The sequence below is a fragment of the Amia ocellicauda genome, chromosome 1, assembly GCF_036373705.1.
Source record: "Amia ocellicauda isolate fAmiCal2 chromosome 1, fAmiCal2.hap1, whole genome shotgun sequence".
NCBI classification, from domain to species: Eukaryota; Metazoa; Chordata; class Actinopteri; order Amiiformes; family Amiidae; genus Amia; species Amia ocellicauda.
Genome location: NC_089850.1, coordinates 36,784,509 through 36,798,139, shown reverse-complemented (window position 1 = coordinate 36,798,139; position 13,631 = coordinate 36,784,509). Strand labels below are relative to the sequence as shown.

The 13,631-nt window shown below is 41.1% G+C and overlaps 1 protein-coding gene across 3 annotated transcripts in view; it reads right to left on the bottom strand.

Annotated features, from left to right (window-relative positions):
* kif6 (kinesin family member 6) overlaps positions 1-13,631 on the bottom strand; it is a 101,594-nt gene that overhangs the window by 28,250 nt on the left and 59,713 nt on the right. For all 3 annotated transcript variants that reach the window (XM_066703395.1, XM_066703412.1, XM_066703403.1), the window contains exons 14-15: positions 11,683-11,785; positions 9,702-9,757 (exon numbers count right to left, since the gene is read on the bottom strand). In XM_066703395.1, coding sequence (XP_066559492.1) covers positions 9,702-9,757; positions 11,683-11,785 — 159 coding nt within the window. The remainder of the gene's footprint in view (positions 1-9,701; positions 9,758-11,682; positions 11,786-13,631) is intronic.

The window sequence follows — 13,631 nt, the reverse complement described above, 5'->3', positions numbered from 1 at the left end:
ATGTGGGTTTGCACGTCGATCCCCAGGGTCCCTGACTGATCCTGAAAAGAGAACCATAGGGGACAATTTGTGTGGTCCACCTCTGCCCTCCCATAGCAACTCCAAAGGTGGAGACGCCATTCCGACACCGGGGGGCCTCCCCAAGACAGGAGGTCCGCTGCCGTGTTGGAGATGCCCGGGAGGTGATGCCCGGCATCTGAGGCTGCATCCATAGAAGCAGATGACACACTAGCCGATATAGTGTGCGCAACCAGAGACCTCCCTGTCTGTTGATGTAGGCAACCTCCTGTGCTGTCTGCCCGCAATAAAACATGACTGCCCCGAAGGGCCAGCATGAAATGACGGAGACCGAGGAGCACAGCTCGTAATTCCAGGGCGTTGACATGGAGGGCCCTGACGGACTCCCCTGTCCATTGCAGATAGCTCCCCAACCCTACTTGGAGTCGTCTGTTGTCAAATTCACTCGGTAGCGGATTGGCCCCAAGGGCACACTGAGGTTTAAATTCGAAGGACTCCGCCACCAACGGCCTTCCAGCTCGCTTGAGTGACTGTGGCGAGGATGCATCGCATGGGACCTGAACCACCACTGGAGAGGCCTTAGATGAAGGAGGCCAAGGGGGAGGGTTTGGTACACAGCCGCTAGAAGGCCCAGCAGCCTCTGGCAAAGGGACACCCTGACGTGGGCACTCACCCGCGCAGGGTGAGCATCTTGAAACGCAACACCTTGAGGCGGTGATTCAGGTACCTCAGATCCAAGATGGGGCAGAAATCGCCATCTTTCTTGGGCACAAGGAAGTATGGGGAATAGAATCCCACATGCTGCCCCAGAGGGGGCACTTCGCAGATCATGCGTTTCTCCAAGAGAGCGGCGATTTCGATGCAAAGCGCCACAAACTGCAACGGGCCCCTGACTCCACACCACGCCTCTGAAGGGGGGTGGACAGGTCTGGAACTGTAGGGAGTATCCAACTGTTATAATCTGGCCCTGCAGGTTGTCTGTGGGCATGCCAGGTGCTATCAAAGCATGTATCACAGACAGAAAAGTAGTTCAGAAATAGAGAGACTGAATGCACATTTATGCTTTCCCTTTTGTCACTTTGCACAACGCATGACTTTTATCTGAGAGATGAAAATGGTACTCCCTATCGCTTTCCTGTTGTGCTCATTTAATACTGACTGTTTCTTTCCAGCTCAAATACAATCCCTTAGTTGCCACAAATAATTTGTTCCAAACATGAAAGGGTAAAAATCCTCCAAAATGAAAACCAGATGAGTCAATTCTATGTATTATTAATATCAAGCATATGGTTTCACAGGATTGGCCTAACCATAAGTATGTATTGTTCCTCAACTTCAATGTATCATAATTTCATTCAAACATGCATTAATAATTAAAAATAAACAAAACAAGACCAAATACAATGGTTAATAAAATACATATAGAGTACTGTGCAAAAGTAAGTAAAGTAAGAATGCTTTCAAAAATAGACATGTTAATAGATTATATTTATCAATTAACTAAATGCAAAGTGAGTGAACAGAAGAAAAATCTAAATCAAATCCATATTTGGTGTGACCATCCTTTGCCTTCAAAACTGCATCAATTCTTCTAGGTACACTTGCACAAAGTCAGGGATTTTGTAGACATATAGTCAGGTGTATGATTAAACAATTATACCAAACAGGTGCTAATGATCATCAATTCAATATGTAGGTTGAAACACAATCATTAACTGAAACAGAAACAGCTGTGTAGGAGGAATAAAACTGGGTGAGGAACAGCCAAACTCAGCTAACAAGGAGAGGTTGCTGAAGACAGTTTACTGTCAAAAGTCATACACCATGGCAAGACTGAGCACAGCAACAAGACACAAGGCAGTCATACTGCATCAGCAAGGTCTCTCCCAGGCAGCAATTTCAAGGCAGACAGGCGTTTCCAGATGTGCTGTCCAAGCTCTTTTGAAGAAGCACAAAGAAACGGGCAACATTGAGGACCATAAACGCAGTGGTTGGTCAAGGAAACTTACTGCAGCAGATGAAAGACGCATCATGCTTACTTCCCTTCGAAATCGGAAAATGTCCAGCAGTGCCATCAGCTCAGAATTGGTGGAAAACAGTGGGACCCTGGTACACCCATCTACTGTCCGGAGAAGACTGGTCAGAAGTGGCCTTCATGAAAGACTTGGGGGTCAAAAAGCCATACCTCCGACGTGGCAACAAGGCCAAGCGACTCAACTATACACGGAAACTCAGGAACTGGGGTGCAGAAAACTGACAGCAGGTGCTCTGGACTGATGAGTCAATTTGAAATATGTGGCTATAGCAGAAGGCAGTTTGTTCGCCGAAGGGATGGAGAGCGGTACACGAATGAGTGTCTGCAGGCAACAGTGAAGCGTGGTGGAGGTCCCTTGCAAGTTTGGGGCTGCATTTCTGCAAATGGAGTTGGGGATTTGGTCAGAATTAATGGTCTCCACAATGCTGAGAAGTAGAGGCAGATACTTATCCATCATGCAATACCATCAGGGAGGCATCTGATTGGCCCCAAATTTATTCTGCAGCATGACAACGACCCCAAACCTACAGCGACAGTCATTAAGAACTATCTTCAGCATAAAGAAGAACAAGGAGTCCTGGAAATGATGGTATAGCCCCCCTTGAAGTTCCTTCAAAAAATGTGTGCAAGTGTACCTAGAAGAATTGATGCTGTTTTGAAGGCAAAGGGTGGTCACACCAAATATTAATTTGATGTAGATTTTTCTTCTGTTCACTCACTGTGCATTTTGTTAATTGATAAATATAATCTGTTAACATGTCTATTTTTGAAAGCATTCTTACTTTACAGCATTTTTTCACACCTGCCTAAAACTTTTGCACAGTACTGCATATATACACGTTACTCTGCATAAGTAATAATCTAAAGCAGTGGAGATCAGCAATTGTCCTCTTTAAACACTGCACACAATCTTTGGTTCCTCTAGACATGGCCAAATCATTCACACATAATTTGCAGAGAAAACAAATGTTCCTTTTCCGATGGATAAATAATAAAGGGCTGACATTTTTTTGGGGCTGCATGTCCATACCATTTGTGTCAATTTTCAAGTTATCACTCATTCTTCCCTGGTACCGCAATTGCCTTTTTAATTTTGTAAACTCACGCCATCTTGAAATTGATGCATTGATATAGCATTCTTTCACGTTGATCGCCTGTGGGTTTGTCATGCGCTCAATGTGCATTCAGTTACTACACTCCAGCACGGCAACGTCACTTTTATGCCTTTGGTATTCTGTGTCATGGTGTTATCATATGTGAATATAGTAAAGCACAGAGACAGTCTGGTAAAACTAAGGCAAAGTATGGAAAAGGTGTGGCACATGTGCTTAAAATGGAGAGAAAGAGAGAAAGAGAAAGAGAGAAAGAAAGAGCACAATAAAAGCTCCCAATAGCTTTTACTTACCGGATTCAGATTTAACATGCTTTGTGTCCATAAGAGAAGAGAGCTTTGATATGATGGTGTTTGATTCGATGTACACTGTGCCCAGAGTTGTGTTTAAAAGGGGAAGCATTTTACACAATTTTTTTGGTGGTATCTTTACACTGTGGAAGGGTAACAATAATGTTAAGGTGTACAAAGCAAGTGCATTAAATTTGCTGAAGAGCTGTAAAATGCAGAGAAAGACTAATGCTTTTTTGGACCCCTCTTTGGCTGTGTAGTCTAACTTTCATTGTACAGTTCAAGCTTATGTTAATACTAACCTACAGGTGTGAAAATAATAATGTTACAACTACTAAGAAACAATTACAACTGTGCAGGATGAGACCAAACCTTAAAATAAAAAAACAGGTAACTAATTGTTTGGTGATGTGTCCTCCTAATTTGTGCTGAGGAAATGTCCTACATCTCCCACCAATGATAGGAAGAGATGATTTGGAAAACATTGGCTACTAGAACCCATGACAAGAAACAGACCAAACAAACTGGATATACGATGTATTGTGATTGACACCAAGATAGATTAAGAGATGAAATGCCCTTTTTTCCTGAAGCCCTCTCCTGTAGCTTCTCCAGCCCCATGTGTATTAAGCACACTGGAAGTCTGCAGCTGGAGAGCTAAGAGGTTAACAGATGTTCTGCGGGACACGAAGCCGTAAATCCCCCGACATCTGGAAAGAAGATTCGGCTCCTTGTTTCGATAGTCCCGTGTCCCTAATCCAGGGAAGGCAATACATCATGCAGCCTCTGACAAATATACCTGTTCCACCACTTTTGAAAGCGATTTGGAACAAGTATTGTCCAACAGGATTAAATTCCAAACTTTTAAACCTGCCAAACACAATATGAGAGCTCAGGACCAGGGAGTGGGAGAGGGGCGCGCTGTGGGGGGACATGATGTGTATATGCTTTAACTTTCTCTTGCTGCTCTCTCTCTCTCCTTCTTCTCTGTGCTTCTCCTCCATTCTTGGCCACTCTAAATCTCCATTAACAATTAGGCACACCACCCATGCCGTTGTCAGAAGCTTGTCAGAGATCAAAGCAGCCTCTGGTTTATTGAAGACTGCAGTTGAACCACAAAGAGAAGTGCTGCTTTGTTGGGACCGAGCAAAACCCGCTAACCCAACTGCACAACCCCTGATCTGTGGCTTCCTTTACTTTAAGACATGCAATAACACGGGGGCTTATTAAAAAGCATGACATGCACTTAAATCATCTGCACACGCCACTACCAAAATCCCAACTAATACCATTTTACCACACAGCATGACACATCTGAGAAAGGCAGATTGTGCTTTTAAGCTTAAATTGAGAGGTATGCTGGCTGAATCATGGCTTGTTGAAAATGTTATAAATGATTGGAAATTCGATGTTCAAAATGCGTGTCTTAAACTGGCATAAACAAGGCCAAAAAAGAGAAAGGTTAGATCAATGGACAACTATATATATTATGTAATCATAATGATACCATAGGTAAGATGTAGTGAATGGTTAGTTATAGTGATAATACAATTGCTAGGTTGCTGCTGCATCCGTGGTTTCCATGAAGGGCAACAGTTTTGGGGTATGACTAGAATCCCTTTACCTGCTAATGAACTTGGATCAAGCTTAGATGTAAAACACTCATTACATGCATTCATTCAATTAACCTAAGCAGCTACTGTAATATGCGCTCATTTGCCTTTTATGAATGGGAACTGTTCAGGGAGCCCTGCAGTGCAGTTGGAGGTTGTGTGCAGAGAGAGATGTGCCAGAACTGCAGTCTGTCACGGACGATTCTAGTCGCCTCCCAGTCCTCTGGCTCCAGTGAAAACCACTCAGGCCACTGGGCTGACATCATTTTATACATTTCTGAGCCTAATTACTAGCCTTAGATAATTCAGTTGTTAACTGGTTTGTATTTCTGGAAGAGAAAAAAATATGCTCAGTCGTTTCACGTTGGCATGATAAAAAAATCTAATTTAATTAAACATATGCTTTAATGTATGTGTATACAAAGTTTTTTAGATTTGTATCCTTGGAACTATCTGATACTGCACATTATCCACAGGCCAAATTATACAGGATCGCATGATGAAAGCATTCATTACTGCTTTTTTTCTGTTGTTATTGAATGTAGCATAGAGACATAATTAAATATACATATATCGAATTCCATTAAAGGAACTACACTTTTACTGATGCTTCTGGTCTTTGTTTGGACTTCAGGATAAACAGACCATAAAAACACTGACATATCTAGTCTCTAGGTGAATTATGTATTTATTCTTGGCTGGCTAAAGGCACTTACATGTACTGCAGTAAAGTATTCATGTGAAGGAGAAATATTCTTTCCAAGACTGCAAAACTAAAATGTTCACACTCAGCTCTCTCATACCCATGGTACATCAATAGAGACAGAAAATAGTGTCAGCACTATGAGGGCATACATATAGCTGAAAGGACACACGTTAGTCCTCACAATCCTTGTGAGACACTTGGTGATCTGGCTCATACTGTAAGTTAGTGGAACTGGGCTTCATTAGACACATTTTTGAGGCTGGTGCTCCTGAAGGCACCAAACAAAAAGATTAGGTTATAGAAGATTGGTATCTTTTATAAATACATGTCTTGGCTTGCAGCTCTAAACTGTGATCAATGATTTGGAGTACTTGTGTATGAGCTCTCCTTGGGAAAACTGCTGAGGATGGGTGAGGAGCACAACTTGATTTTCAATGGTGCACTGAGAAGCATGTACACACACATGCACACGCACACATACACATACACGCACATGCACCTGCACCTGCACCTGCAAACAGCTTACTAATTAGTGGCCTTTCTCTGTAGCATTTACCAAGACCTCTAGTTTGTACATAGTGGTTTGAATGACCTTATCCACAAGAACTATTTGTAGTTTTAAGCAGCACATAAAGCTTGCAAAAGCTCTCAGAATGATATTTAACCCATAGTACATCACTCTACCTTTACAACATGCAAACAATTTAATTCAAATCTACAATTAGTGTGAAAGTCTTTTTTTTTTTAATAGTATGACCTGGGGCACTCTGAGTGACAGAATTGGATAGTTTTAAAAAAAGATACTACAGTATAAAGCAATACATGAAATATATAATTGTTGTACATTATGGTGGTCCTGATTAAGAGAAAAAGTTTATAGGCAAAGCTGAGTGGGATATGATTAGATAACACTTAATTTCCTGAAATTACCCCTCAGGATATCACAGATTTAACCAAGCCACACATGGAGACAGTGGAATGAGTTAAAAACTAATAAAACAAACAGCAGCAATTAGAAAGGGCTCCTAATAAAATGCTAATTAGCAGCATATGTCCTTAATTACAGAGATGAGAAAGAGGGAAGGGGGACCAAAAGTGGCCCTAGGCCACAAGTCTTCGACATTCGGGGATGTTCCAAATCAGTTTACTAATTTGTGTTATATTAGCTCCACTTTTACTGAGCAAATTACACAACAACTTTGCAAACATGATAATATCACAGTACTTTCAAGATGGCAGTTCATTTCCATGGCTCTTCTTAGCATCCATCTCACCCACGCACATTTTTCTATTTGGCTCCGCCATTGCACTGTGCCAGGAATGATGGCTCCGTGGTCAGAGCCACTGAGATTCTGCAGCCTGTGCGCTGTGGCTGAGGGAGTGCCAGTGTGGAGAGGGTTATTGCAAAAGCACATTACCATAAGCAGACATGCATGTGTCCAGTGTCCTGTATGAAAATCTAGGACAGCAGGGCATAAGGCATGATGCTTGAGGGCTGCAGTGTGTATTTTATAGTTTGATGCCAAACACAAATGGCACAGTCGTGCAACCTTACAAAACAACACGCACAATATACATGCCTCCCAGTGATACTGTTTCACAAGATGGTTTCTCAGATCTGACAGGACAGACTTGATTTCTATAGCCCACAAACAGAAACTGCTATCTAAGACTAACATACTAGTTAAGGCAATGTGTTATTAATCTCACAATCCGCCAGAGTGCAATCTGGTACCTGGAGTTTAGGTATTAAGTGCTATAAGTGAGGTATATCACAATCTGTTAAAACCTTTGAAGTTGGGAATGTTCTGGTACTAGCAGAAATAGAATAAACATGTCCATTGTTCTCTTGAACTGAGTGAATCTCTTTTGTCTGTGACTTTTTGTTAATAGAAGTAGTTTGTTATGGATTGACATGATCAAGAAACTACTTGAAGTGATCAATTCAAGTACATTAACTCTATCATGAACAATGTCTCTGATTACATAAAATGCAAACAAGACCCATGGTGCCCTTGCCTCCTGCATGAGGTGTGACCTATTCTCAAGGTACAAACAATGGAGTAAGAAGGGCTGTGTGAATTGTTGGCTAGACTTTGGCATTTCAGTGTTCGATATGATAAAGAACATGGTTCCTCATTATTAGGGTTTTTCATGATATGTGACGGAGATTATCAGTTTCCAGAAACATAAGAAATGCAAGGGTTAACAATGTGGCTTCAACATTAAGTTTCTACATGTTTTAAATAACACGCCAGTGACTGACATGCCACTCTGTGTTGTAGAGCCATGCCGTGACATTTGCTGAATGTGACAGAGCCCTAGAATCGTCTGGCCGATAAACCTTACCTGACAGGGACAACGTTACAGAGAAAAAAAACTAAATGCAGATAGCCTATGGGATATTCATACCACAAAATAAAAAAAAAAACACTTGATTCAGGCCAATAAAAAGAGTGGCGGAAGAGAGATGCTTTTTCACTGCAATGGAAAAAAAAGGCCTGGAAACAATGAGGAATGCGCTGAAAAACAAAACCAAGGTACACTAAAGGGACAAATCCCAACATAGCAAATTGTACCAGCTTTATTCCTTCATTATCACAGCTTGCACTAGCTGTGGGGGGGTGTCTGGGGATTCAGACCACGTAAACATTGCACGACATGATGCATGTTTTCTATTAGGGTCATTACGATAATAGGACATTGTTAACAGCCAATTCTTTTTTCCCCCATCACAGTTTAGAGGATAAAAAAGGAGATGGCAAGAGAGTATTATTTGTATGAAATCACTCAAAACTCTGAACTAAATCCCAGGTTTACAAAGCATACACCTTATTTTTTTAAGAGAATTCTAGGTAGACAGAATGGTTCTGTCTGGAAGTTAGATTTTCTAACTTTCCTTTATGTCTCTTCTTCAGTTTTCTAACCTTTACCTGCCTGCTCAAGCCTATAACCTGGTGACAGTAAACTAAATGCAGTGCTTAATCAGTAACACAACACATATCAATAGTTGTGTACTAGGATAGGTTAGGTTAGGATTGGATTGGATAGGATAGAATAGGATCATTCTTCCTGAAACACTGTGTACCCTGTTACCCAATTGCCAATTCATTGAAGATCATTGATTCCCATTCAAGGTTTTGTTGAAGTGGTAAACTTTGAACTTCAGGCTTGGAAGTGCAGAATTAAAATCCACTGTTAAATCAAAGGTTTCTTAAAGTGTGAAACTCTAAAATCGAGCTGTGAGAGCTCTGAATGAATTGCCCGGAAGTTCCTTGATCAGATGGTGCGTAATCATGTTATGAATGAAGGAGAAATGAGGGGCAGCATCACAGGGGGCAGAGTAGTCTGCTGCAAATGTTTAAGAGTCAATTCTTTCCCCATATATTGATTACATTTACACATACATTACATTGTTTTTTCTTAACGTATTTCATAATGCATTAATGACTTGGTAATATATTACGTGCCTGAAAACAGACCCTGCTCCCGGCTCTAAACACTGAAATGTTATGAGGAGCCTCCTGCTGCTTTGTGAGCCTCTGAGCTGCAGCCTCCGGCAGGCAGAGGCAGAGACATGGGGGAGGTGCTCTGGAGGCTTGGATCCCTTTGGTCACTGACAGGAAGGCCTCCCTGTGTGCATGCGTGTGTGTCTGTGTGTGTGTGCAGGTGTGCTTTTACTATCAACCTCACCTGACACTTGGCATTTCCATGAGCAGCTCCAACAGCACGTGCAGGGGACTGCTGAAATAAGCTGTTGTCCTCATAAGCTACTGTTTAATTTTTTTTTTTACATGTGACTGAAAGTACACTGCCCGTGCGTTTCTTATGGGTTTAACCCACCAATTCTTTGTTGAAGATAAAGGTTGTTCTCAAGCCCCACTAATTTAGAGTGTCAGATGTGTGTCAGAAGGTAGAGGTACTCACTGACTTTACTCCTGGCCACATTCAGCTTCTTCCCGAGGGCTTTGGCTTCGGCAGTCCTGTCACAGAAAGACAACAGAGGTCAACCAATGGCACAACCACCACACGGTCATCTCTACAGTAATCTGTTACCACAGCACAGCTGGCTAAAGACTGGGGCATGTATCGCAAGTCGCCAATATGCAACTGATATGCGTGGAGACTTTACTTAACATAACAATGATAACAAAATATCAATACTAGTACTCATATTGTTTATTTTGATGTCCCCTATGCTCCCTTTCCCTCGGCCCTTGACTGTGACTTGACATCTTGTCTGCACGTTTCAGCTTTTACAATCAAGGATGTAAGATCTTATATATTGTTTACTGTATATCTTGTATACACTTGTGTAAATTGGAATTTGTAAAATGTATAATGCCTTGAACTGCACTATACTATCTTATATTTTGTAAGTCACCCTGGACAAGGGTGTCAGCTAATAAATAAATAATCAGTCATCTGCAACTGTAGGTAAATAAGATCTCCAGTATAAGGAGCTTCAGTGCAAACTTGCTTTTGTAAACTATAGGCTCAGGGCTCTAGTTATGGTAGAGTGTGTATTGTTATAGCACTTAATCATACATGTTGATAACTGCTTTAAAAATCAATAGTAACATCCCACATATGTAATTTAAACTTAAAAAAATGTAATTGCACAATTTTCCTGATGTATGTTCTTGTGTTGTTGGTTTGGAAAGCTTAGATTTTTTTTTTTTTTTTTTTTTTAAGGTCAGGACATCACACATTGTTTTATACAAATCAATCAACATCAGCATTTTTAAAACACGTCTATTAATAGCTGACATAATTGAGTATTTCTGCAAACTGCAGTATGCAACCAGTCCTAAAAACCTGACTGTGGGTGAGAGTATTTCAGTTCAGCCTCAAAACCCAACCAGTCTTTGAGGCTCCAGCAAACTTGATTCAATTAACGTAAAAGTTTTGGAGATTTGAACCCCAGCCGTCAGACACACACACAAAAAAATAAAAAATACTTGTTAGTCTGGACCTCATGTTGGCATGAGGTTTACAGCCTTCAGTCATATAGGGATTCACTTCGTAATAATGGTGTATTGCTTGAATGTGTCTAATTTATAGTTTTCTGACCAATGTATTTACTTTTCAGTGGGTAAACTACATTATAAGAATAAAATAATGGTATAAGATACCCTTATCATTTGGGGAACTCATATAAGACCAAATTAAAAAGGTCAATGACATAATCTATGCCATACTAATTCAGCTCCTGTGTGATCGTGTCCATGCTTCAGAAAAGTACAATGTGGCGCACGGGCAGAGAGTGAACAGGAAAACCGCACCCTGCAGGGGGCATGGAGGACAACCTCAGTGCTTTTCATGTCACAATTACGTGCAAACTTAAGAGTTCAGGACACTTAAATCATGTTGACATCAAAAGAAGCTCTAAAGAGGAAATGGGGGAAAAAAAGCATTATTACACCCTTGGAATTATGTACACGTATTCCTCCAAAAATGAGTATTCATTTGTTTTTTTCAGTTTTTTCACAGCAAGTGTGGTTTTGGTATCCCATGAGGAGAGAGTCAAGCCAGCCACAACTCCAGACAGCAGACCAGTCTTCGCTGGAAGCTATTCCATTCTCCCGCCCTCATGTGAGAATGTATCTAGCCTGGTTTGCCCTCTGCTCTCCATCCAATGGCCCAGCATCTCTTCTCTCTTCAAGGAGAATCTTCATGGGGGGTTTGAGTCTTTACTTGGTTTGTAAAACACTTTGTAGAACTGTAGAAATACTGTTACAAACAACTATAATCCCCCGAAGTTTGAATCTCCTCCTGAATCTCTTGGTGTAGTGGATTTGTCCCTTGTTTGGGCTAAGTGGATCAGGTGCTCAGAGCTCTGACCACACAGACAGATTTGGGCCACCCCCAATACACCTCCTCTTCCCCCTTGCGATGCCACTCTCACCTCTGTTTGAGCAGAGTCTTGTTGTCTTCATAAGTGACACTGTCCTCATGGTCCCTTCTGAATATCTCGAAAGCTTCCTGACGGCCCAGTGACATCTCCACTCCTACAGGTAGAAGAGGACAAAAGACCACTGCAGGGATGCTTTCAACCAACATCAATTTGAGACTAGACCTTATCATATGAAGAGGACATACCACAAGACATTAATGAGTAACAACATCTAGGTGATTCAGGGACCGTAGGAATAAACACATAAACCAATACATTTATAAATTTATAAAATTTATAAAACACCATGTTGTCTACAGCTCTGGAAATAAAAGTGTGGGACTTTATAAGCAGCCAAGGTAAATAATCAGGCTGAATAAGAAACAGGTTTCTTGTCTGATCTCAAAAATGCACAACTCACACCAAATCACGTCACGCAGAGCACATAAGCAGCCCCGGACGGCGTGTATGGAACAGCATCCTTCAATATACTGCTCCTGAACCAACGCAGACTAGGACCGACACTGTATGAAAGAACTAGATGAGCATCAAGAGTCTGAAAGTTCTCCTCTCATTCTTGATGCTCCTCTCCTCTCCTCCATTTTGTTTCTGCATTTGTTACCCAGCTGTCGCGCATGAGTTTGGCTACAGCTTCTTTGACTCACTCAGTTAATCCCAATCCTTCAATTCTCCCCTTAATGTTCACTATTCCTGATCCCTTCCCATGGAAAAGTCTGCTCTGTAGGAATGTGGTGCATCATACGGAGGCACTGACTCACTTGACGTAACAGACCAACCTCGGCACTTCCGACAGGACGTGGGCCGAAGCACAGAGAGACAAAACAGAGCAGAATAAAGGATGGCAATATTTATTTCTCCTTGTTTTTTTAAGGTTGCTTTTGCTTGGGGTTTCTTTATACAATGTCTAGTTGATGTAATGGTATTGATTAGCTACTAGAAACCAAACAAGGAAGATGGGCACAATGGCCTCCTGTTGTCTGTGACCATTCTTCTACTCTTATGCATGTCCACAAGCTAGTCTTTAAAGCAGGACTTTGACCTGTGATGACTTGACACATTCATCTTATCTTTCATTAAAAGAGACGTCAGTGACTCTGACAGTCCAAAGCTTACAGGATATTGTTTTACTCATGAATACATTAATTAACTCCCTAAAGTAATTAAGTAAAAAATGGTTCATTAAATTAATGCTGACCTTGGTTGAATGAATGCATCACAGCAGAAAATATCTGCATCGGTTGAAGAAAAAACAAACAAAAAAAACAAAAAAACACTGTGATATAGATTACTACCTTTTCATGGTTTCCTTGCTTCAGCATTTACACAACATGACGTGAAATTCAGACAGATCCAAAGCTTCATATATCGGCTCCCCAAGCCCCTTCTTAAACTCTAAAGATTTTAAATCAATCTGTTTCAGTAACGAAGCCTCCATAACGAAAGCCAAAAGATACATTAAAAAACAGATGGGAAAGGCACACACGGCCCACAACATAACTATCTTACATAAGATATTGACAGCCATAAGAATGATGATCATTATCTCCACAATGACATTCAACTTTTCATATGTAAGATACGGCTGGCCCACTTTCACTGCTCGCCTTAATGCTCTCAATTGTTTGAATGTCAAGCAACACGCTGGTAATAAACAGGAGCCCTTGGCGAATACATATACATGGTAAATAACTGCACTATTTCAAACATATTAACTGATTAACCTTGATATAGGAACTCACATTATGATTTTATCACAAGACCTTGTTCAATGAAGCCACTTTACAGGCAACGAAAGAACAGACAGGCTTGAGGATTAAGGACAGCCTTCACTTGGCCAAGCTTAGTGCTGAAGAGGCAGTACAGCACACTTTACAATCCCCTTGTTTGTCCTTCGTGATTCATCTAATTGTTCCAGAAACTTGATTTATTTACTTTGAATT